We start from the raw sequence: 26,900 nt of genomic DNA, 5'->3' as shown, positions 1-26,900 counted from the left end.
TTCCGTATGTTATTTCATAGTTTCACTATTATTCTACAATGTAGAAAATAGTAAAAATAAAGAAACCCTTGATTGATTAGGTGTCCAAACTTTTGACTGGTACTATATGTCTAAATGTAGTTCATGATGTGTGTGTGAGTGACTATGCTCGTTTATGGCCAACAAATCCCGTTGTCTTGTCGATGGTGTGTATTTGTCTGGCCATAATTTTGTTTGTTCGTGTTTGTTCTTTCAGACAGAATTGAATCAGACATTCAGTGCTGTTACTGATCAGCTTCTGCTGATTGGTTTATCCAGTATCTGAGACGGAGCATGTAAGGGTAGGCTACTGATGAAGTGCACTGTGCAAGGTCCGTTTTTAGACTCCTCAGTGAAGCATCTCAGGCTGTCAGACAGACCATAAAGAAGCTTGATTAATCAAACAGGAGATCATTCCAGGCCAGATTAAATCATTTCATGTTTGATTATCAGTGGCTTGAGAGGGCTATTTATAACTGACAGCCCTATGGATAATTATTGTTCTGTGTGTGTGTGAGAGAGACAGTGAATCAGTGGGTGAACAGGGAGTTTATCAGCCAGTCATCTCCCAGTTGATGGGGTCAGGTCCAGAGGAAAGCCCAGTCTCCCCTGCTACTGTTGAATCATCTCACTGGGGCTCCTCTCAGGACTCATTCCGCTGTCTAGCAGGAAGTAGGAACATGTTTGTGTAAGCGTTTGTGTCACGTGCGTAGCCAGCCAGCCAGCCAGCCAGCCAGCCAGGAATATGAATATTCAGGCGTCTGGCATCATATCAGTGTGTGCCAAAGAACACAGGCCACTGATCGCAGGAATACCAATGAGATGATGAACCACTCTCAAATTCCACTGATGTGTGTGTGTGTGTGTGTGAGAGAGAGAGACTGTCACTGTTTGCTGACATTTTCCATCCTCTATTCTCCTTATGGCTCTGTGTGCTCCAGGAAAAGGAATCCCAATGATGTTTTGATATGTTTCACTTTCATCCGGTACATAATTTGTGGGCTATGTCTTCATCACACATTCACCAGTTTGAATAAGGTCAGTGGGCCTGGGGAATAGGACCGGAGTAGGAACAGGCTTTACTGTGGCCCAGGGTTGGGTTACTACTACCCAGTAACCCACAGAGCACATACAGGTCCTGACTGGCTTAGGGCATGGGAACAGATAAGGAGGTAGACTGTATGACTCACCCCTTTGCCATTCCGTGGAGGCATCCACCAAATGTGTTTCAGGAAACTTCAATGATTTTCCTTCTCCTACTTCTTAAATATGGAGCGCAGAGAGCCAAAGGGAGAGTAGAGGAAAGTAAATGTCAGCATTCTCGCTTTTTCACACACACAGGTGCGTACCTGCCACAGAAGTGTGTGTATAAAAGTAGATTGGGGGTCGGGTAAGGGGCGAGAGGATAAGTGAATTTATAATGGAGGGCAGGCCTGTGGAGAGGAAACATCTACTGTATACTTTAAGAATCTCATCCATCTATCCTCTCTCTGTTGCAAACCTCTCTTTCTCAATCCTCTCTGTCGCAAACCTCTCTACTCTTTCTCAATCCTCTCTGTCGCAAACCTCTCTTTCTCAATCCTCTCTGTCGCAAACCTCTCTCCTCTTTCTCAAGCCTCTCTGTCGCAAACCTCTCCTCTTTCTCAAGCCTCTGTCGCAAACCTCTCTCCTCTTTCTCAATCCTCTCTGTCGCAAACCTCTCTCCTCTTTCTCAAGCCTCTCTGTCGCAAACCTCTCCTCTTTCTCAATCCTCTCTGTCGCAAACCTCTCTCCTCTTTCTCAAGCCTCTCTCTGTCGCAAACCTCTTTTTATAGGCCAGGTATTGTCTTTAGGGCGCAGGCAGGGACAGAAGCTGGGGGTTTATTGAGTAAGCAGGTTTTTCATGGAGCTGTGCTTACCTGCATGCATGCAAGTGTGTGTGTTTGTTTGTGTGAGAAGGAGCAGTTTCTTTTATCCCAGGAGTACAACCATGGCTGTGAGGGGTAATGGCAGGATGGTATCAAGATGACTGGTATGGTAAGCCCAGTAGTGCACTGCACTGTTGGGCCATATTGTACAGTGTTGTTCTTAGCCCAAGGGTGATTTTGTTGGGTGATGAACCCACCTGTGTTCTAAAAGGAAGTAGTCATCATAACATTCTTTTACATCTGTTCTTTTAGAAAAATGCCTATTGTGCATCTGCTTCCTACATAAGCCAGTGTATATAAGCATCCGGCTCACATTCTCTCATTGTCTCAGGCTTAGATTCTCTCAACCCCCTCTGTCTCGCTCGCTCTCTCTTCCGCCCCATCTCTCTTTCATGAGGTTGTTCCCTCTCTCCCTACCTCCTCTCCTCAGAGGAGTGCACAGCTAAAGTGTTTTTATGGCCAGTGTTGATTAATGTCAGTAGGAGTATTCTAATTACTACCCCCAGAGCCAGAGCATTGAGGTGTTGAGAGCCCATGTGAGAGTAATGGCTGGTTTTACCCGATCCCTTAACGACAGTGTGTCTGTTATTGCACACACACACACACACACACACACTGCAGTACCCAACACCATATAGATCTCAGAAATTACAGGCCTGCAATACCTAACGACAGGCATTCTATAAAACAGATGCCACGCTTGGCATTTTGGTGTGTGTGTGTGTGTGACTTTGAAAGATGGGGGTGTGAATCTTGTTTACACCCTTGCTGTAATGTCTGCATATCAGCACACCTCTGTACATTACAAGCTTTAACGCGCGCTCACACACACTGGAAAGCATGGTGGACATGGCGCAGTGTGCATGTATTTCAGCACTCTTGAGTGAGTCTTGTTTCAAGTCTTAATCCTAATACAATCAGTCTACAAATACAATTTCCTTCTGTTGTCTAGTTTCTTTAATGTGCCTCACCTTCTGTAATGGCCTCCTCTGTCCTCCACAGGTACATACACTGATCATTCTGAAGGTGTGTGTGAGTGCACACGCATGCTCGTGCGTGTGTTGCTGTCATAATTCCCATCTCTTTATGGGTAAGGAGGTGTGTGTGTGTGAATGTGGTCATACTGACAGATGGCTGCTTCCTTTCACTGATTGTGAATCACTTCTCAATTAACATTTTCCTATCTTTATGAGTAAGAAGGGTGTGTGTGTGTGCGTTCCTGTCAGAATTCCCATCTCTTTTATGAAGAATGGATGTGTGTCTGTTTTTAGAGAAGTTGACTCCCCTGATTGTCATGATTTTCAAGGTGGTGATGGTCACCTTGGCTGTTAAAGACTGTTTATTGGCATTTAAAAGAGCCAACCACCTGTGCCGCTGGCCCCTGGGAGGCGGGCTTTTGCATGTCATAGAGCTTAATTGTGCCGAAGGGACATGGAATTACACACAGCTGGCAAGGGGGGAAAGAACAGTCAATCGAAGGGGTTGCTTTGATGACGTTTGTGCGTGTGTCAACACCGTCCACGCACCTTGCCAAATCTCCCAAAACAGTCAATACCGAGGCTTTAATTCACTTCAACACAAACACACACACATACTCCACTCATATGAGGAATAGCATTTCATCTGTGGGCTTCATTTAGTAAGCTTCTTCTGTTGATGTTATTCACCTCCACGATCACAGGCCAGCGTTTTTACATCTCAATCCTCCATTCACTTTGAACTTTACAGCATTTCACACCCCCAGTCCACTCTGTCACAGAGCACAGTGTAGGCTACCACATCCCCAGTCCTCCTTTTCTGAAATATAAACATACCATTTGAATATGAATCTGATTTTCCATTAGAATGGCTGGGGTGGAATGGGCTGTGTGGCTGTCTTATCAGCACCTGCCAGGAGTGCTCCCAGTTATGAATACCTTCCATCTCTGGCTCTTCTCACTCTGCCCCTCACCTTCCTTTCACCCCCTCACCCTCCTCAGCTCTCTACTCTCACTCGTCTCCTCCCTCGCCTCCTTTCCCACTTCACTCTTATATTAAAGGGGCATTCCACCTCATTTCTACAACACAAACGGCAACTGAACGTAAACCTTAAAGGGGTGTGTTTCAGTTAGGACCGAGGCTTTGACAGGCAGAGACATCGATCTCTAACAATCCTAATTTTAACAACTGAGTGGGGATTCTCCTTTAGGGACACGCACGCACAATATATACACACACACACACACACACACACACACGGTGGTGGTGTTAATCACAAAGGAGAGATCAGAGGTTAGTGGTAATCCCCAGGTCCTACTGACAGATGGGTCTAGTATTAGTACTGTAGAAGCACTGGAGCATTCCAGGCCTGAGGCCTTGTTCCCTGGCTTCCTCAGCAGTCGGTCTGGATCAAAGATCCGGGATGAGGAGAATTATTCTCAGAAGGTCAGACATAGTCAGCTGTTGCAGCTGATCAACACCTATTGACTACCAGTAACAGACACTGGAGCTGGGATTGCCTATAGAACTGCAGCTGCTGTGGTTCACTGGCTAAGCACTGGACCATGACCGCCCTGACCGAAATGTTGTGGTTAGGGGTCAGTCTGTGGCTTATCTGTGGTCAGTCTCTATACGGGGGTGCTTGGAGTGTGAACAGTACCTTTTCGAAGTCAACAGAACAGTTCCACCCTGATTTTAAAACCTCGAACAGCAGCACATGCTTTTCTAGATAAACTATCGTAGGTGGTCAGCAGTGTGACGATGTGTTGGGAACTTTCAGACAATGCACTTTCATTGTATTCTTTGGAAACTGCAGCTGTGTGTGTGGACCAGTAAACTCCTGCATGGGGTTCATGCTCATGCCCCTCTAAGGGTGCAGGGAAGAAAAGGGGGGGAAGTGTAGGGCACTTATTACATTGCCATGGATATTGGTTTTGAATGGCTTCTAAACTCAGCAAAAAAAGAAACGTCCTCTCACTGTCAACTGCATATATTTTCAGCGAACTTAACTTGTGTAAATATTTGTATGAACATAACAAGATTCAACAACTGAGACATAAGCTGAACAAGTTCCACAGACATATGACTAACGGAAATGGAATAATGTGTCCCTGAACAAAGGGGGGGGGGGTCAAAATCAAAAGTAACAGTCAGTATCTGATGTGCCCACCAGCTGTATTAAGTACTGCAGTGCATCTCCTCCTCATGGACCACACCAGATTTGCCAGTTCCTACTGTGAGATGTTACCCCACTCTTCCACCAAGGCACCTGCAAGTTCCCAGACATTTCTGGGGGGAATGGCCCTAGCCCTCACCCTCCGATCCAACAGGTCCCAGACGTGCTCAATGGGATTGAGATCCGGGCTCTTCGCTGGCCATGGCAGAACACTGACATTCCTGTCTTGCAGGAAATCACGCACAGAAGGAGCAGTATGGCTGGTGGCATTGTCATGCTGGAGGGTCATGTCAGGATGAGCCTGCAGGAAGGGTACCACATGAGGGAGGAGGATGTCTTCCCTGTAACGCACAGCGTTGAGATTGCCTGCAATGACAACAAGCTCAGTCCGATGATGCTGTGACACACTGCCCCAGACCATGACGGACACTCCACCTCCAAATTGATCCCGCTCCAGAGTACAGGCCTCAGTGTAACGCTTATTCCTTCAACGATAAACGCAAATCCGACCATCACCCCTGGTGAGACAAAACCRYGACTCGTCMGTGAAGAGCACTTTTTGCCAGCCCTGTCTGGTCCAGCGACGATGGCTTTGTGCCCATAAGTGATGTTGTTGCCGGTGATGTCTGGTGAGGACCTGCTGTACAACAGGCCTACAAGCCCTCAGTCCAGCCTCTCTCAGCCTATTGCGGACAGTCTGAGCACTGACGGAGGGATTGTGCGTTCCTGGTGTAACTCGGGCAGTTGTTGTTGCCATCCTGTACCTGTCCCGCAGGTGTRATGTTCGGATGTACCGATCCTGTGCAGGTGTTGTTACACATGGTCTGCCRCTGCRWGGATGATCAGCTGTCYGTCCTGTCTCACTGTAGCGCTGTCTTAGGCGTCTCACAGTACGGACATTGCAATTTATTGCCCTGGCCACATCTGCAGTCCTCATGTCTCCTTGCAGCATGCCTAAGGCACATTCACACAGATGAGCAAGGAGCCTGGGCATCTTTCTGTTGGTGTTTTTCAGAGTCAGTAGAAAGGCCTCTCTAGTGTCCTATGTTTTCATAACTGTGACCTTAATTGCCTACCGTCTGTTAGCTGTTAGTGTCTTAACGACCGTTCCACAGGTGCATGTTAATTAATTGTTTATGGTTCATTGAACAAGCATGGGAAACAGTGTTTAAACCCTTTACGATGAAGATCTGTGAAGTTATTTGGATTTTTACGAATTATCTTTGAAAGACAGGGTCCTGAAAAAGGGATGTTTCTTTTTTTGCTGAGTTTATATTTGGCACAATGACCACCCCCTCTCTCACTCCCTTTCTCATTCATATATATATATATATATGCACTCTCACCCACTTAAGACCTGTTCTTGACAGAGCTTTGACACATAGCGCAAACATGATGCTAGCCTAATGAAATTAGCTTTCACCGCTAGGCTAGCACTCTCCACTGCTAAGGACAGACCTCTGCAATGTCACTGTAAGGATATAGTTACAGTAGGATACGCTACACCTCTGCAGCAAACCAACCTATAGAGCTGCAGTACATTCTGTCATGGCGCCAGATAAATATATGTGAGGAGTGGTTGCAGACAGGGGCTTTTTGAGGTTAAACAGCATTGCTTTTCCAGCCAAGATGTTTCCATCCAAAATCGATGATTCAAGATGAGAAATTTAAAAACATTATAATCACTTGTTTTGCCAAGTTTGACAGTAGTTTACAACAAAGTACAGCTGCCTTTCTGTGTTCCACTCCTTCATGTTGGACAACAGTGGTACTGGGTAGCTTAGTGGTGGGCTGAGACGAGTAGCCCCACATCTCCGTGTTCAGTCAAAGATGGACACAGGCTCTTCCTCTGTAGCGTTCTATCCTCTGTCAGCGCGTGCTCTCTCTCTCTCGCTCTCTCTCTGCCTCTCTCTCTCGCTCTCTCTCTGCCTCTCTCTCTTGGTCTCTCTGTCACTCTCTGCGTCTCTCTGTACAAATGGAGAATATATTTTAATGATATACTTCAGTAAAGCTAGTCCACTGCCCTCATCTCGCTTTCTACTCCTCTCGCTCTGTTTGGAGAGGGGGGGGGGGGGTATTTTAACTAGCGTACCTGAAGTACATCATTAACTGCCCCCACACACACACTTTCTGTTGGAGAAACAGCAATTAAAATCAGACAGACCCTTCCCCATCCCTTAACCATCACTAAACCTGGCAGTAAGATAACCTGTTCAGTCCCTTCTCCCTCACTGTCATTCTGTTCAGTCCCCTCTCCCTCACTCAGTCAGCCTAATGATACCTACAGTACATAACTCTCCCTGGATCTAATAACCTCACTGTCTGATGGGCGTCTATGGTAAAGAGATTTGGCTGTTATCATTGGATGAGGGTGGAGGGGTTATTTGTTTGGGTTGGGTGAGGTATATGGTGTGGGAGGGGATTTGGAAAGTGTTCAGTTGGGGGGAGATGGTCTTCAGGGTGGGTGGTTATATAAGGGGTGTGTGTAAGGAGGGGGAATCTGCTGGTAGAGCAAAGCTGTGACATTCCTCACACTCGCTGCTGAAGAACACTGGGAAAACTCTAGTGTGTGGACAGTGTGCATCTCAATAGAGTAAACACACAAAGTATCTCATCAGGAGAGCATATTTGCTGCCTTACCGTCGCTCTGCTGACAGATGCCTCTCCTGTGATGGGATCTGCTGCTTTGTTGTCTTGGTGAAGCATCTGTCGTGGCAATTTCCTGTATTACCAAATGAGGAGAGTTACAAACCACACACCAGTCAGAGTTATACTTAAACTTCATCTTTAATTATATGAGCTTCACCATAGCCCTTTGACTCTCAGATCAATTCAGTGTCTATAATGAATTCTGAGAGTGCCTACAAAAGAATACCAAGATCTTTTATAGCCAAGATACACCCCTCTCAACTCACATGACGAACCACAGATCTCAGGAACTCTTCACAAAGGGCCTTTTACTTTAGAAAGGAGTATCCCATAGCCAGATAGCATTAGGTATAAATTAGCGTTCAGTTTGATCTCTAAGACGAGGTTCTAATCTCATTCCTGGTACTTCATAGTACCAAAACATTACCTCATCCAAGGCATAACTCAATTGTCAACTCTATATTCTCCCATCTCAAGCAAACCCCCTCTTCTCCCCACTCCTGGACAAGCTCACTGAGGGGAGTGACTTGCGCACAGACATTGTGGAGCCAAGAGATAATTGGTTCCCCCTTAATCACGCCATCCCTTCACATGGTTTAACAGATACATTCACATATGAAGACAATGTTCCATTCTGACCTCTCCCTTTCTGATATTCTGCATATTACCAGAGACATGTAAAAGACAAGCCTGAACTCTCCCCTCTCTGGGCTCCAAGTGACTTTTCCCTAGCTGAGAAGGGAAAAGTGCAACTGCCAACAGTATAGTCCAAAGGGAGACATTCTAATGACAAGTATCTCACATAAGCATATTATGTAAATAAAACATCTTATTTATCTATGTTACCCAAATAATTCTGATTCATCCTCCACACCGCTGCAAGGCCAACTCCCAGGACATGGTAATTCTGCTCATTAGGGTAGGCTGTTATTAAGAGCATCTGCGACTGCTGTCCACGGGGGTCTTTTTTGTTTTTTTTAAGTAACATTTTCTTTTTCCTTTTTTACATTTGAAAAACAAATTTATACATACGAACGAACAACAACTTACAGACACACACAAACAATAGCTACAGTGGGGCAAAAAAGTATTTAGTCAGCCACCAATTGTGCAAGTTCTCCCACTTAAAAAGATGAGAGAGGCCTGTAATTTTCATCATAGGTACACTTCAACTATGACAGACAAAATGAGAAAAAGAAATTCCAGAAAATCACATTGTAGGATTTTTAATAAATTAAAAAATACCAGCAACAGTGTGTGTGAACCTTGTGAAGACTTACAGAAAACGTTTGACCTCTGTCATTGCCAACAAAGGGTATATAACAAAGTATTGAGATACACTTTTGTTATTGACCAAATACTTATTTTCCACCATAATTTGCAAATAAATTCATTAAAAACCCTACAATGTGATTTTCTGGATTTTTTTTCTAATTTTGTCTGTCATAGTTGAAGTGTACCTATGATGAAAATTACAGGCCTCTCTCATCTTTTTAAGTGGGAGAACTTGCACAATTGGTGGCTGACTAAATACTTTTTTGCCCCACTGTATATCTCATCTGCCCCGACCCGCGTTCTGCATTATGGTTTGCCACTTGGCCTTCAATTGTACCAATTTAGTTTTTCTCAGTTACCCATGCTATTTCAATAATAAATCATGAGATTTTTCCATTGTGTCAATGGTTTTTAGTGTACGTTTTCTAAAGATGAGTGATAAGAAAAGGGTCTTTCTAACTGACGCTGACGTTTATGTAGAATGTTAGGTACTAAATATTGTTAAGCATAATTGAGAATACATAAAGTCTGAAATCCAACTGCCAGTGGACGGTGTGGTAGAAGGATGTCGTTTGTGGCTGCTGGAGTCGGCCGTGCACACACAGCAGATAAGAGTTCTCAGAGCAGTGTTATCTCTCTCGCTCTCTCCATACTTCTGTCATCCTTTTGTTCTTCTCTCCCCAGTCCTCCGTTCCTCTCCCCATAACGACACAGCAAATAACACAGCCCAGATGAGTCACACACACTTCTACCATCCCCTCTCTGTGTCTGTCTCTCACTCGGTGTATAAACCATGACTGCTGCCGTTTCATCCTTTCCCCATCACCCCATACTTTTTCTCAGGCGACTGATAATATCTGGGTAATAGTAGACATGTTGGTATCCCAGTAGGTCTAAAGTAGTTGAGTATGGTCAGTGTGCAGGCAGTGGGACTAGGACGGGTCAGCAGGCTGTGGGACTAGGACGGGTCAGCAGGCTGTGGGACTAGGACGGGTCAGCAGGCTGTGGGACTAGGAAAAGGTCAGAGGGTGCAGTGGGAGTAGGACAGGTCAGTGTGCGCAGTGGGAGTAGGACAGGTCAGAGTAGAGCAGGGCTGAACTCTTTACAGGTGTCCGATCATCCACCCTGTTACTTAACAGGATAACTAAGACTTATCCCTGTTTTCTTTGCTTATCCAGGCTTAATGACTGTGTGTTCACTCACATATAAACACACACACACATCTGCTCTCTGGATGTCTGAAAGGATAAATCGCCATTGTTAACCCAGAGAGGCCTTGTAATTCAGAATAACAGTGTACTAAAGCAGCTATTAATGTGGTCACTACTGTCCCATGTAGTTCCTCCAGACAAAAGACCTCTGACCTCCTTATGATGATCCCTGCGGTCACTATGGTAACCACAGGAGGGAAGGAATGTCTGAGATACGTCCCCACGCAGCTCAGAGAGAAAGGCCAGAGAAAGAGCGGATATTCCACCCGTAGGCCTCGCTCCCAAAGCGAGCACAGAGGGGTTGTGGGAACAGCAGACAGAGGGGAAGGGGTCGGATACAGAGAGCAAGGAACAGTCACAGAGGGGTTGTGGGAACAGCAGACAGAGGGGAAGGGGTCGGATACAGAGAGCAAGGAACAGTCACAGAGGGGTTGTGGGAACAGCAGACAGAGGGGAAGGGGTCGGATACAGAGAGCAAGGAACAGTCACAGAGGGGTTGTGGGAACAGCAGACAGAGGGGAAGGGGTCGGATACAGAGAGCAAGGAACAGTCACAGAGCGAGCGGGAGAGCCAGAGAAAGATTGTGAGGGAGAGTCAGAGAGAAGTGAAGCGAGTTGAAATGTTTGGCAGAAAAAGTTTCTGAATGATAAGGCAGCAGATCATACTCTGTCTGGGGCCCCTGACTTCGCGTATAAGCGCCAAGCCCCCTGTTAGTCAAAAACGCCTAATTAGCTTACACTAATATCTTTGTCTTTTGGTTTTGGCTCAGCTTGGTTAGGCTTGAATCTCTGGCCATGATTCAGGAAAGGAGGAGAAATACGAGCCGTTCTCTTTGTCGTGAAGCGTTGCATATTTGTCTGTCAAAGGGTGTGCCGTTCTCGCATGGCTGAAATGAATAGCCGAGGATAGAGTTTCTCTTGCTCAGCTGTATTCCACAGCACGGCGGGAGGGGAAGCGTGTTTAGCTAGTGGTGCAGTTTCTCCCCCTCCTTACCTCTGGCTATTTATCTCCTGCTTTATCTGGGTTTCAGCAAGGAACTGAGGACAGCTAGGTCACTGCTACTGTAGCCTGTCTTCCCCTAGTGTGTGTGTGTGACTACAGTGTGGGCGCACCCACAAGTTTGATGCTGTGTGGCAGGGCAGAGCTGTGAACATCACTTGGTTTACAATTTCTTACAGTTTACACCATGTATAACTCTTGACTTCAGTATAGCCAGCTCACTGTAGCTCTCTCTCCCTCCTCCTTCTCCCAGGCGGCGGCTGACTTTGCCAAGGCCCATCTGTCGGAGGCGTTGCGTCAGCAGCTCCTGAGCTACGACCGGGAGAAGGAGAAGGAGAAGAATGAGAGCAGTGGTGGTCTGTCCTATTCCTCCATTCTGGAGCAGCAGATCCTGGCTCTGGACAGGGACATGCTGGACAAGCTGTCAGCCGTCTACAACGAAGCAGGTCAGAGGGCAGGGCAGCCAGGGGTTAAAGGTCACAGCCACACCTCTGTGGGCAGACATTTTCCACTAATCTAGCAACAGTTTATACCTTAATCCTGAATTTAACCATTAGAGGGAAAATATGTACCATTGCCTACAAAAGAATGAATAGGCTATAATGTGTAGTGCTGACTTCAGTCTTGAGATCCGTGTTGTACCGTGATCGCAATTCTTTGTTTTGGATTCATTGCACTAATTTCTGCATGCTCAAACACTGTTGTCTGAGAAATTCACAAATGATGGCTATAGTTTGTTTGGGGACAGAGCGAAGAGTTTGTTGAAATAGCTGTGGTGTTTTTGATAGTGAGAGCTAGGGAAAATGAAGCTTGTATAAATATCTGTGGTCCAAGTGTGTGTGTGTGTGTATGTGTGTGTGTGTGTGTGTGTGTGTACATGAGTTTGTTTTGTGTACATGAGTGGGGTAGGCTAGGGGCAGACATCCATTTCTCCTGGACTCTTGTAAGGAAGGAGCCCATTACTATTGTGATGTATGCTCACATTGGTTTGCTCATTCCTACACTTGTTTTTCTAGGAGCCCTAAATTGCTGCTTGCAAAGTATTTCTGACTTTGCTGTTCACGGTCGTTTACAGTGGGCTCAGGCTCCGGCCGTGCTGCTTATTCAGCTGTTGAAATATAGCTTTATCTTCATCAGACATAGACACAGACGTAGCAGTGACAAGGGAGAAAGAGGGAGAGAAAGTGCCAAAGCCCTCTCCTCAGCTGCCTCTCCTCAGGGTGGCTTGACAGATGGTGCTTTCAGAAAGTATTCATACCTCTTGACTTATTCCACATTTTTGTTGTTTCAGCCTGAATTCAAAATTGATTACATAGATTTTTTTTCTCTTACCCATCTATACACAATATGCCATAATGACGAAGTGAAAACATGTTTTTAGACATTTTTGCATATTTATTGGAAATTTAAATGCAGAAATATGTAATTTACATAAGTATTCACAATCCTGATTCATTACTTTGTAGAAGCACATTGACAGCAATTACAGCTGTGTGTCTTTTTGGGTACATCTCAGAGTTTTCCACACCTGGATTGTGCAACAATTGCCCATTTATTGCAAAACTTCAACTCTGTCAAATTGGTGGTTGATCATTGTTACACACACATTTTCAGGTCTTGCCATACATTTTCAAGTTGATTTAMGTCAAAAGAATAACTCAGCCACTCAGCAACATTCACTGTCTTCTTGGTAAGTAACTCCAGTGTAGATTTGGACTTGTTTTATGTTATTATCCTGCTGAAAGGTGAATTCATCACCCAGTGTCTGGTGGAAAGCAGACTGAACCAGGTTTTCCTCTAGGATTTTGCCAGTGCTTAGCTCCTTTCTGTTTTATCCTGAAAAACTCCCCAGTCCTTAATGATTACAAGTATACCCAAACTATTACGGACTACAAAGGGAAGTGCAGCTGCAAGCTGCCCAGTGACCCAAGCCTACCAGATAAGCTAAATTACTTCTCTGCTCGCTTCGAGGCAAGCAACACTGAAGCATGCATGAGGGCACCAACTGTTCCGGTGAAATAACGCTCTCTGTAGCCGATTATAAGAACTTCAAACAGGTCAACATTCACAAGGCCGCAGATGGATTACCCTGACGTGTACTCCGAGCATGCGCTGACCAACTGGCAAGTGTCTTCACTGACATTTTCAACCTATTCCTGACTGAGTCAGTAATACCAACATGTTTCAAGCAGACCACAATGGTCCCTGTGYCCAAGAACRCCAAGGTWACCTGYCTAAWTGACTACTGACCCGTAACACTCACRTCTGTAGCCATGAAGTGYTTTGAAAGGCTGGTYATGGCTCACATCAACACCATTATCCCAGAAACCCTAGACCCACTCCAATTTGCATACCACCGCAACAGATCCACAGATGATGCCATCTCTATTGCACTCCACACTGCCCTTTCACACCTGGACAAAAGGAACACCTATGTGAGAATGCTATTCATTGACTACAGCTCAGCGTTCAACATCATAGTGCCCTCAAAGCTCATCACTAAGCTAAGTACCCTGGGACTAAACACCTCCCTCTGCAACTGGATCCTGGACTTCCTCACGGGCCGTCCCCAGGTGGTAAGGGTAGGTAGCCACACATCCGCCACGCTGATCCTCAACACGGGGGCCCCTCAGGGGTGCGTGCTCAGTCCCCTCCTGTACTCCCTGTCACTTATGACTGCATGGCCAAGCACGACTCCTACAACATCATTAAGTTTGCCAATGACACAACAGTGGTAGGCCTAACCACCGACAACGATGAGACAGCCTATAGGGAGGAGGTCAGAGACCTGGCAGTGTGGTGCCAGGATAACAACCTGTCCCTCAATGTGATCAAGACGACAGGAGATGATCGTGGACTACAGGAAAAGATGGGCCGAGCACGCCCCCATTCTCATCGACAGGGCTGTAGTGGAGTAGGTTGAGAGCTTCAAGTTCCTTGGTGTCAACATCACCAACAAATTATCATGGTCCAAAAACACAGTCATCCAAACAGACAGTAGGGCACGACAAAACTATTCCCAAATATTTGGCATGGGTCCTCAGATCCTCAAAGTTATACACCTGCACCATTGAGAGCATCCTGACTGGTTGCATCACCGCCTGGTATGGCAACAGCTCGGCCTCCAACCGCAAGGCACTACATAGGGTAGTGCGTACAGTGAGGTAGATGAGGTAGTCAATCAAAAATCATATTAAACACTATTATTGCTCACAGAGTGAGTCCATGCAACTTATTAACAAATTTGTATTCCTGGACATATTTAGGCTTTTCATTTTTAAATAATTAAAAAAAATGTCCAAACACATATTTCCACTTTTTATATTATGGGGTATTGTGTGTGTGTGTAGGCCAGTGACACACAATCTCAATTTCATACATTTTAAAATCAGGCTGTAACACAACAAAATGCGGAAAAAGTCAAGGGGTGTGAATAATTTCTGAAGGCACTGTACAGAGCATTCGGAAAGTATTCAGACCCCTCCACTTTTTCCACATTTTGTTACGTTACAGCCTTATTCTAAAATGGATTAAGTAATTTTTTCCCCCTCAATCTACACAATACGCCATAATGACAAAGTTAAAACAGGTTTTTAGAAATGTTTGCACATTTATTACAACAACAAAAAAACATACCTTATTTACATAAGTAGACCCTTTGCTATGAGACTCAATTGAGCTCAGKTGCATCCTGTTTTCGTTGATCATCCTTGATGTTTATACAACTTGGAGTCCACCTGTGGTAAATTAAATTGATTGGACATGATTTGGAAAGGCACACACCTGTTCTTATATAAGGTCCCGCAGTTGACAGTGCATGTAAGAGCAAAAACCAAGCCATGAGGTTCAAGGAATTGTCCATAGAGCTCAGAGACAGGATTGTGTCGAGGCACAGATCTGGGGAAGGGTACCAAACTTTTTTTGCAGGGACTGGGAGACTAGTCAGGATAGAGGGAAGAATGAACAGAGCAAAGTACAGAGATCCTTGATGAAAACCTCCTCCAGAGTGCTCTGAACATCTCTGGAGAGACCTGAAAATAGCTGTCCAGTGACGTTCCCCATCCACCCTGACAGAGCTCAACAGGATCTGCAGAGAAGAATGGGAGAAACTCCCCAAATACAGGTGTGCCAAGCTTGTAGATTCAATTCCCAAGAAGACTCAGTGCTGTAATCGCCTTCAACGAAGTACTGAATAAAGTTTCTGGTTACTTATGTGATATTTCAGTTTTTTTTATTTTTAATAAATTAGCAAAAAACTCAACCCATTTTTGCTTTGTCATTGTGGGGTGTTTTGTGTAGATTGAGGGACAAACTATTTAATCCATTTTAGAATAAGGCTGTAATGTAACAATGTGGAGGACGTGAAAAGGTCTGAATACTTTCTGAATGCACTGTGTATAGGGCGAGAGGGTATAGAGTTCCATGAGAAGGGGAATAGAAAGAAAGGGGAAGGAGGACAAAAGAGAGACAAAAGGCTTGGACAGAGACAAAGGGCCAGTGTATGGAACAGAGAGAAAGAGAGTAAGCCAAGGGACAAAAATAGGGATGGTGACAGTGATATGATAAAGACAGAAGGCAGAAGGTGATACTGAAAGGGGAAGAGTGTAGTCCTGAACTCATAGAGCGAGGGAGATGGAGCGCCATCCATCTTCACCGCCACCCATACTCGTTTAGCACCCACAGGACCAGAGAGGGGGGGGAGGAAGCGAGGGGGAGCGAAGTTGTCACAGCAGATCCAATGATGGTATATTCAGAATGTAGGGAAGAGAAGAGAGCTAAAATATTCATGATAAGCTGGCGGTAAAGACTCGCTTCACACACTGCGATTTCAGGAATGCAGCACACGGAATGTCTCTGCCTCTCTCCGGGTATTCGGGATCCTGACATAACTTAATGTTCGGAGTGGGAGGTGGAGAAAGAGGGGGAGAGCGTCCGAGAGGAAGAGAACAAACTAGTGAGAATTTGAGAGAGGGTGTTCTACGGAATATAATTCTTTGCATGTAATTTATTGGGGGAGAGAGAGTAATGGAGTGTATTATCCTATGTGTACAGAACACTATAGTAGTTTATTCACAGCACAGAACCTCGTGACTCGGATGAGTGTGTAATTGAATGCGTGGCTGGTATGAAAAGGCCTTTCAAGCTGTCAGTCACATTCTACTGGAGGTCATGTGACACCATGATTGTAAAAGTAGAACCAGTGTTGTACCCGAGACAATAACGTGCTAACTCCCGGTCTGGGCGCGACAGTTGACTTTTAGGTTACTCCTCCTGCGATGTGCCCACTTAGTGAAGGCACTACCTCTGTTAGTCATTTACATGTTAGTCATTTAGCAGAGGCTCTTATCCAGAGCCACTTACAGTAATGACTACATACATTTTCATATTGGTCCCCTGTGGGAATCGAACCCACAACCTTGGCATTGCAAGCGCCATGCTCTACCAACTGAGCCACACAGGACCACTCACCTCCCTTTTGACCTCCTACTCTCTGCAGAAATCCCAGATGCTGATAGAAATCTATTGTGTGATCTGCGTCACTCAGAGTCTAGTGGAGAAGGCAAAACTAGCCTACCCACAAATCCCACTCTCTTCCTTTGCTCTGCCACTCTCCCACCCCACCCCCCCACCCCTCCCTCCCTCTCTCCCACCCCTTCCTCTCTCCCCCCCTTCCTCTCTCCCACCCCTTCCTCTACCACCCTCCCATCTCTCCCATCCCTCCTCTTCCCATCCCTCCCACCCTTCCACCCTTCTTCTCACCCACCCCCCTCCCCTCTCTCCCCTCCATCCCTCCCTCTCTCCCATCCCTCCCTCTCTCCTTTCCCTCCAAAGCAAGATGCCCTGTTGATTCCCAGACTGAGGTTTCCCTCCTAGCCCCATTATGTTCATTATCCCCCTGTATTTCACTCATCCCTTTGTTTGGATGACAGTAAGAATGATTAAGATTGAGCCCAAAGATAATCTTACCATAAAGCTACGCTACATTAAAAAAAAAAAAACCTGCTTTTGTGTTGCAAAGCATTAGTCAGCCATGTATTGAATTGGCTCTGAGTTTTCTGCCCAACTGCCTCCCTGAGTCTTGGGGCGGGGGATCAGTTGGACTGGTAATTGTTTTTGATTGTTGTCCTTATATCTGATTGAGCGGGTAGATCATTTAGGGACTGAAGCTTTGAGCTTTTGTTGTTATCAGGGCGAGCAGAGTCCCCAGGACAACCTCCTATCAGATGTATCCCTCGCTCCTTTCATCCATCCATCCATTGTTTATCTGGGAACAATAGAAGGAAAAAGAGAAAGAAGTGAGTGAGAGGCCTCTGATGAAATGGCCAAGAGCTAAGTCTATTCAAACCGTCTTTTATTACAGTGAGTTATTTATTTAACATTTCCTTGGCCTGGTATGTCTAAGAGGACTACTACTCTTTTTGTAGTCAGGACCTGGGGTTAATAGGGAAAAGCTGATATCTAGACCAGCACAGGATATACGTGGAARCCATTTCTTTTGGACTGGGTAGTAGATGTTTTAATTTTTTTATTTTTTAGAAAGTAGGTAGACAATGGCATGGACATGTGCACACACTAAAGTAGGCTAATTGGAGAATTTGACGTGCCCAGGCCATGCCTAATGCTCAGCAAAAAGAGAGCGGAACAGGGTAGAGCCTAGCTAATTGAAGAAGAGAGGCAGGCAGAGGAGGGTCGTTAGTGATTGGAGCCACCTGGGCTCAGGGTATAAAACTGCTTCACTAATTATCCCTCTCTCTCTCTCTGCTCCTCCAGGTATGATCCTGTTTTGTTTGTTCCTTTGTAGTTTTGCATAGTTTTCACTCAGTCATGTTCACACACGCAGATTCCCGCATCCATGCACTTTACATACACCTTACATTATGACACTTCCACACCTCATTACTTTTTCTTTGTTTAAAGTTAATAGTTTTGTTTAGAATAAAGAACCTTTTAAATTGGCCTATACCTGTTGTTCGTGTCCCCTCATTTTTGTCACAGGCTATGAGCCGGCCTGTGACAAGTGGGGTTTTATGCACACAAAACCAGTGGAGTGGAAAAGACAACCAGAAACTGGTGGCCCACCCATAACCACGGAGGTGCTCCCGAGCCGATGTAGAGGGAAAGGGATGCTCTACCCACGTTCACTGCCACCTAAAACAAAAACACCACAAGCCTCCTATTGACACTCGCTGATAAGCCTGAACAGGAGAGGACTCCCACCTGAACAAAACCCAGAAAAACACAGAGTGAATTGCTTAGCTACCAACCTAACTGAACCAAAAGAACACATGGCTCTCAACGCTCTCTTCTACAAAATTGGCCAAACCAAAACATCCCCTCAAACAAAAAAAWTTGGTAATCTGAACTAAACTAACCCAAGTTAACTACTATCCCGGACGAGCCCCCACTTGTCACACTTGTCACAGACAAAAATCCCAAAAAAGAAGTCAATCTGTAGGTATCCTTGGCTAATTGAAGAAGTGAACTAGCGCAGGTATGCTAGGCTAATTTGGAGAAGTCAGTCTATGTAGGTATGCTAGGTTTAATTGGATTTGTGGATGTGCACAGGGCAAAGTTGAGCTAATCAGATAGTGGTATGTGTGTGCTAGGATGATGGTTTAATTGGAAAAGGAGAGGTATGTGTGTGTGCGGCTCTGTGAAACTAATTGGGGAAGGGTGCGCTTGCAGGGCAGTGCAGCCCATTTTCTCCATCACAACGGGAACCCGATTAAGAAATAATTAGCTGGACGGCATGGCACAGAGAGGTGCCAGTTGTCGACCAGAGCAGGAGAGGATTAGACACACACAGAGATGAAAAGATAGAATGGCTAACTTTTGTGTTCACTCTCCTATCTCCCACCTTGTTTCCACTTTCTCTCTACCCCCACTTTCCCGCTGTCTGCCCCATCCTCTCTTTCTCTCCTCTTGCCTCTCTGTCTGGCTCCGTTTTCTGTTTGTTTTGTCATTTTTCCCTCATCCAAAGCTATAAATGGGAATAATAAAATCCCTGTTCTGCTGAGAAGTAATCTCATTTTCCCTTCACTCGCCCTCGACTTCTCTCCTCCTCTTTCCCCTTTTATTCATAATCTCGTGCTCTGCATCTCTCACTCCCCCCATTTTTCTCTCTTCCTACATTATTTCTTGATCAGCTTCAGGCGGCTCGGTGCGTCTTTGCCTCTAAATGATTGAAGCGAATGTAAAAAACACATCACCAGGGAGCTGGACCTGTTTAATATCCTCACTAAGCCCTGAAACGACAGAGTATAACCCAATTCCTGCAATGGAAAATCACAATCACATCACAAGTGTAGACATGCAATGTAGGCGCAGGGTTGAAACTGAAGGCAGGTTCAGTCAATGAAATGGACCTCCCCTCACTCCCTCTACCTGCCAGTCCCAAAGCATCTCTCCTCCTTGGGGTGGTCCAGTCAGATGTCCCCATCCCCCCCTATACTCTGTTCTGGGTTGTGTGGTGTGCAAACAGACAGATGGTCAAACAGACTGGTATGTTCTCACTGCAGGGCTTTGGATCTCAGACAATGGGCTTCAGTCTCAGCCCAGAGACTGGGAAACCAAACAAAGAAGGGAAAGGGAGAAGAAAACAACCATAAGAGGACAACTTTTTGAAGTGCTGTTTTCAAAGGGCTGTGGCTGTGTGTTGTTGGAGAGGGCTGTGGCTGTGTGTTGTTGGAGAGGGTTTGTTTGTGCAAGCGCACGCTATAGCGCATGTGTCGAAGTCATTCCACGGAGGGCTGAGTGTCTGCGAGTTTTCGCTCCTCCCTTGTATTTGATTGTTGAACTAAAGTCACTGATTAGAGCGGAACTACCTCCCCTACTATACAGTGACTTTGGCAATAGGATGTTCAAGTTCTATTCAAGACTAACATGGTTCTATTCATCTTTCTCCTCCCCGTCCTCTCTCTCTCAGGTACCACATGTCTGGTGGCCCTGCTGTCTGATAAAGAGTTGACGGTGGCGAACGTTGGCGACTCGCGCGGAGTGCTCTGTGACAAAGATGGCAATGCCATCGCCCTGTCACATGATCACAAGCCCTACCAGCTCAAAGAACGCAAGAGGATCAAGAAGGCTGGTGAGCAAAACGATATGCCTTAATAACTGGTTTAGGATCAGTTCTCTCCACCACTAGCTCTAATCTTAAACATTTATACAGTTGAAGTCGGAAGTTTACATACACCTTAGCCAAATACATTTAAACTCAGTTTTTCACAATTCCTGACATTTAGTCTTAGTAAAAATTCCCTGTCTTAGGTCAGGTAGGATCACCACTTTATTTTAAGAATGTGAAATGTCAGAATAATAGTAGAGAGAATGACTTATTTCAGCTTTTATTTCTTTCATCACATTCCCACTGGGTCAGAAGTTTACATACACTCAATTCGTATTTGGTAGCATTGCCTTTAAATTGTTTAACTTGGGTCAAACGTTTCGGGTAGCCTTCCACAAGCTTCCCACAATAAGTTGGGTGAATTTTGGCCCAYTCCTCCTGACAGAGCTGTAGTAACTGAGTCAGGGTTGTAGGCCTCTTGCTCGCACACGCTTTTTCAGTTCTGCCCACAAATTTGATATAGGATTGAGGTCAGGGCTTTGTGATGGCCACTCCAATACCTTGACTTTGTCCTTAAGCCATTTTGCAACAACTTTGGAAGTATGCTTGGGGTCATTGTCCATTTGGAAGACCCATTTGCGACCAAGCTTTAACTTCCTGACTGATGTCTTGAGATGTTGCTTCAATATATCCACATAATTGTCCTCCCTCATGATGCCATCTATTTTGTGAAGTGCACCTTCGGCAAAGCACCCTCACAATATGATCCTGCCACCCCCGTGCTTCACGGTTGAGATGGTGTTCTTCGGCTTGCAAGCMTCCCCCTTTTTCCTCCAAACATAACGATGGTCATTAGGGCCAAACAGTTCTATTTTTGTTTCATCAGACCAGAGGACATTTCTCCAAAAAGTACGATCTTTGTCCCCATGTGCAGTTGCAAACCGCAGTCTGGCTTTTTTTATGGCAGTTTTGGAGCAGTGGCTTCTTCCTTGCTGAGCGGCCTTTCAGGTTATGTCGATATAGGACTCATTTTACTGTGGATATAGATACTTTTGTACATGTTTCCTCCAGCATCTTCACAAGGTCCTTTGCTGTTGTTCTGGGATTGATTTGCACTTTTCGCACCAAAGTACGTTCATCTCTAGGAGACAGAACGCGTCTCCTTCCTGAGCGGTATGACGGCTGCATGGTCCCATGGTGTTTATACTTGCGTACTATTGTTTGTACAGATGAACGTGGTACCTTCAGGTGTTTGCAAATTGCTCCCAAGGATGAACCAGACTTGTGGAGGTCTACCATTTTTTTCTGAGGTCGTGGCTGWTTTCTTTTGATTTTCCTATGATGTCAAGTAAAGAGGCACTGGGTTTGAAGGTAGGCCTTGAAATACATCCACAGGTACACCTCCAATTGACTCAAATTATGTCAATTAGCCTAAAAGAAGCTTCTAAAGCCATGACATCATTGTCTGGAATTTTCCAAGCTGTTTAAAGGCACAGTCAACTTAGTGTATGTAAACTTCTGACCCACTGGAATTGTGATACAGTGAATTATATGTGAAATAATATGTCTGTAAACAATTGTTGGAAAAATTACTTGTCATGCACAAATTAGATGTCCTAACCAACTTGTCAAAACTATAGTTTGTTAACAAGAAATTTGTGGAGTGTTTGACAAACGAGTTTTAACTGTAGATGAAGCTACACAACTATCTCTGGTTCAGCTGTTATATTGTAGCTATACTGAGGGGTAAACCATGCCTCTGCCAAATGAAGATTAAAAATATATATATCAGGAGCAGTATCCATGACTACTCCCACGACCTTGATCTCCGATTATTATCTTAACGTTTCCTTGATGACATCATAGCTTTATATAGATCAGGGGGGCCAGTGAGTGAGGAATGGAATGCACTCCTCAAGAGAACCCCAAAAACGTCTACAGAGCCCATTGGCTTGTGATGTAATTATAATTTTATACTGTTTCATATTCTCCTTCATGTGAAAGTGATTTTAATGTAATTGAGTAACAAATCAAGTAGGACACACTTTTATTTGTGGCTGTCCATAGCTCACCATCGCCATCTACAGGTCGGTAGTGGAGCTGCAAATAAGTCATGACCGCAAATGACACACAAACTGGGTAAGCTAGTTGGCTAGCAGTTTCCAATAACTGACCTAAGTAAGTAAGTGTAAATCAGTGGTCATAAGTTCACACCAGCTTCCATGACTGTTTACAACATCTGCTCTGTCATTATTATTACTTGGGTCTCCCATGTGGTGCAGCGGTCTAAGGCACTGCATCTCAGTGCTAGAGGCGTCATTATAGACCCTGGTTAGATTCCAGGCTGTATCACAGCCAGCCATGATTGGGAGTCCCATAGGGCAGCGCACAATTGACCCAGTGTCGTTAGGATTTGGCCGTGGTAGGCTGTCATTGTAAATAAGAATTTGTTCTTAACTGACTTGCCTAGTTAAATAAAGGTTAAATAAAATATTATGACTGTTATTATATAGCTATTATGATGCAAGGTTCAAGTTAAGGGTAACCCTGTGTTTCCCTCCCGTTGAGTATGGCTTCCAAGTAAAGCCTTTTATCCAGTGTGTTACTCTGATTCCTCTTCATGGGTAATTCTCTAGTAACCTGGCTCGGTGCTCTGGCAGTGGGAGAGAATGCAAACACACAGAGACACACACAGGCAGGGCAGCGCAGACCTCATGTGTATACTGTTTATTTTTTTGCTTTACCTTTGAACTTCAGTACTGTATGTGAACTGTGTCCAATATAAACCATTGTGTCCGTGAAACGATGTTATACCAAAGAAAATACATTTCGTGCGCTGATCCATTTATTCCCCCCTTCACTTGAATGGCTTCATACTGTAGTTGATAAAGATGCATGGATCTGCTCATGGTCTTAGGAACACATGTGTTTTATCTCTTCATCTGCTGTAACTAAAAGCCATTGGTTTCTCCTCTCTGTCCTCCCTTTCTCTCCCCATCCTCCCCCCTCCAGGTGGCTTCATCAGTTTCAACGGTTCGTGGCGTGTTCAGGGCATCCTGGCAATGTCTCGTTCGCTGGGCGACTACCCTCTGAAGAACCTGAATGTAGTCATCCCCAACCCCGACATCATGACCTTTGACCTAGATAAGCTGCAGCCAGAGTTTATGATCCTGGCGTCGGACGGGCTGTGGGACGCGTTCAGCAACGAGGAGGCCGTACGCTTCATCAAAGAGCGCCTCGACGAACCCCACTTTGGCGCCAAGAGCATCGTCCTGCAGTCTTTCTACCGCGGGTGCCCGGACAACATAACCGTCATGGTGGTCAAGTTCAAAGGTGCCGGTGGCAAGGCCGCAGAGCAGTAGACCTACTGATACATCCAAAGGAGAGATCTATATTATATATGAATATATGTATGTGTATGCATAGGTTTAAAAGAAAAGAGGAAACAAGCCGGCAGGTTTTGGAGCGAGAACTGTTTGTATTGAAGATATTTACAGAAATGAGCCATTYGCCACCACGATGCCAATACTAAAATGTACACATACAAATTCACTCACACTCTCGAACAGTCACTTGTTTAGTTATTTTCTTCAATCCACATAACGTATCATTAATGTTTTTTAGTGGGTTTTTTAGCAGTCATCCTCCAGGCCCTACACTGTGTCACTGTTACTGTTTTGCAGAAGAGGTACACCAAGATATCAACATAATTTGAAGTCGAGACCAAGTTGCAGTGATTTGTACATCTCTGAGAAAACCTTTATCAGCAGATGTCATCTGATTTGGTGCTTACATGCATCAGAGCACCTGTAACTGAACACCTGTTTGGTTAGCCGGAGGGGCAAAATAGTTTCTGTTTAAAGACAGCTCAGACTAGACAAACRTAACTGTGTTCTCTTCTGTTTTGTCTGGCATGGCCTATTTGCTTGGGGGGGGCAGCAATCAAACAGACAGTGACTGATTGGATTAAGATGGCATTAGGAGATGCATGCTCTGCAGTCCTAAACAACGGACTGTTGTTGCCTGCATGAGTGTATCATGTCAAATCACATTCAGTTTGATTCTTCACTGTCACCCCTTGATTTCTAACGTTGATCTGTCGTTCTAAACATTGGCCATCTTGTCTGTCGGCTCCATAGACATTTAAACCTGTCGGCTCCCTAGCTCCATGTTGATTTTTGACCTGCAGTTGAGTACCCCCAAATGACTACACTGAGAATTGCAACTGTATTTTGAAGTTCTGTAGTTTATTGGTACTAAATATAATAGATTTCTTTCCTCATTCATGCAGACTACTAATGATGTCATCTATGCCTGTCTGTCGACAACGATCTGTGGTCGTCCCTCGGCCCAGAATACATTTCTTTAACTCTAATCCCATGTTAACCCTGATCTAGGAATGAGTGGCACTTTGACACTAGTTGCACAAATGTTTGCACCATGCTGTTATTATTGTTATGCCAGTCTTTTTGAATTAATTATCCAAATAAATTTTCACATGCGTGGTGGCATTGTACTGTTTGAATACCCGACACGTCTTTATTCTGATCATTGGCAGCCAATTGTCTTTCTGAAGTTGGGTTTAGTTCTATGGACTCACGCTCCCTCTACATCAGGGATTGTCACTGTCTGTCATATAGTACAGCTTACTTTAAGTTTATTTCTGTAAACTGACAGACTCAAAACGTAATATGAAGCCTTTGAATGAAATATTTACCTGTTGCCTTATTTTTTTTATATACATTTCCTCATGAATTTGTTGCCAAAACTAACTCCTTGGTTTGTAATGTTCGTTAAACATGCACATCGCATGTAGATATATCTCACGTGTCGAATACCATCACAGATGTCTCCATGAGACAAGGAAGTGTGACATGAATGTACATACAGTGCCTTTGGAAAGTATTCAGACTCCTTGACTTTTTCTACAATTTGTTACGGTACAGCCTTATTCTAAAATTGATTAAACAAATAAAATTCCTCACACAATACCCCATAATGACAAAGCAAAAACAGAAATACCTTATTTACATAAGTATTCAGACCCTGTGCTATGAGACTCGAAATTGWGCTCAGGTGCATCCTGTTAACATTGATTATCCTTGATGTTTCAACAACTTGATTGGAGTCCTCCTGTGGTAAATTWAATTGATTGGACATGATTTGGAAAGGCACACACCTGTCAATATAAGGTCCCACAGTTGTCAGAGCAAAAACCAAGCAATGAGGTCGAAGGAACTGTCCGTAGAGCTCCGAGAGGATTKKGTCAAGGCACAGATCTGGAGAAGGGTACCAAAAAATGTATRCAGCATTGAAGGTCCCCAAGAMCACAGTGGCYTCCATCATTCTTAAATGGAAGAAGTTTGAAACCACCAAGACTCTTCCTAGAACTGACTGCCAGGCCAAACTGTGTGATCGGGGGAGAAGAGCCTTGGTCAGGGAGGTGACCAAGAACCCTCAGGTCACTGACACTTAGGCCACTGGTTCACCTTCCAACAGGACAACAATCCTAAGCACACAGCCAAGACAATGCAGGAGTGGCTTCGGGACAAGTCMCTGAATGTCCTAGAGTGGCCCAGCCCGGACTTGAACCCGATCGAACATCTCTGGAGAGACCTGAAAATAGCTGATCAGCAACGCTCCCCATCCAACCTGACAGAGCTTGAGAGGATCTGTAGAGAAGAATGGGAGAAACTCTCCAAATASAGGTGTGCCAAGCTTGTAGYGTCATACCCAAGAAGACTCAGTGCTGTCATCGCTGCCAAAGGTGCTTCAACAAAGTACTGAGTATAGGGTCTGAATACTTATCTAAATGTGATATTTCAGTTTTTATTTTTAATAAATGTTCACTTTTTTTTTTTATAAACTTTTTTGCTTTGTCATTATGAGGTATTGTGAGTAGATTTGAGGGGGAGGGGTGGAAACAATGTAATTTTAGAATAAGGCTGTAACCTAAAAGAAAGTGGAACTAGTCAAGGGGTCTGAATACTTTCCGAATGTTACTGTTCTGTTCCCATGTTATCCTCTCCCTCCACATCTGCAATGAAGAAAGCAATGCACCAACTCTTTGGTTTATTAACAAAAGAGGTATTTTACTAGATTAGTATGTTTGTGCTTTTTCAGTTCCAAAATAATGTATGTTACAGAATGTTTATGTGGAGTTTGTATTTGTCTTTGTTGAATTTAAGAAACTGTAAAAAAATAAAAATAATAATCTGTGTATTTTAAGATAAAATCAACAGATAACAATAAAAGGATTCATGATCATAGTATTGTCTTTCTTGGTCTTCATTCATGGGAGAAAAAAAATGATGTTTATAAATTATATTTGATTGGTTTGAGAGAACTGCAGATACAGTATATTTCAACGACCGTGCTGGTGAGTGGCCTAAAGAAGACTGMTTGGTTTGTCAATAGCACTTGTTTTGTACAGTATTTTTGTTTTGAATTTGTACAGTAAATGGGATACATGGTGGTAGATGTTGACTGGGTAAATCCAGGTAACACGTTACATTAAGGTATACTTAAATTGATTTATAAGTAGTTAATGAACKTAATTATTTGTTTTATTAATCTTTAATAAACTGTTAGAATACATTGTGATATGTTTTTTGATCTGACAA

At 44.4% G+C, this 26,900-nt stretch overlaps 1 protein-coding gene across 1 annotated transcript in view; it reads left to right on the top strand.

Annotated features, from left to right (window-relative positions):
* Positions 1–26,546, top strand: part of LOC111982765 (protein phosphatase 1L-like) — a 41,768-nt gene extending 15,222 nt beyond the window's left edge. Inside the window, exons 2-4 of the mRNA XM_024014353.2 lie at positions 11,467–11,659; positions 20,140–20,301; positions 23,290–26,546. Coding sequence (XP_023870121.1) covers positions 11,467–11,659; positions 20,140–20,301; positions 23,290–23,639 — 705 coding nt within the window. The 3' untranslated portion in view covers positions 23,640–26,546. The remainder of the gene's footprint in view (positions 1–11,466; positions 11,660–20,139; positions 20,302–23,289) is intronic.
* Positions 26,547–26,900: the final 354 nt, after the last annotated feature.

This window comes from Salvelinus sp. IW2-2015, linkage group LG22, assembly GCF_002910315.2.
Source record: "Salvelinus sp. IW2-2015 linkage group LG22, ASM291031v2, whole genome shotgun sequence".
In the NCBI taxonomy this organism is placed as follows: Eukaryota; Metazoa; Chordata; class Actinopteri; order Salmoniformes; family Salmonidae; genus Salvelinus; species Salvelinus sp. IW2-2015.
Note: the sequence above shows the minus strand (reverse complement) of the source record. Positions and strands in the feature narration are given on the sequence as shown.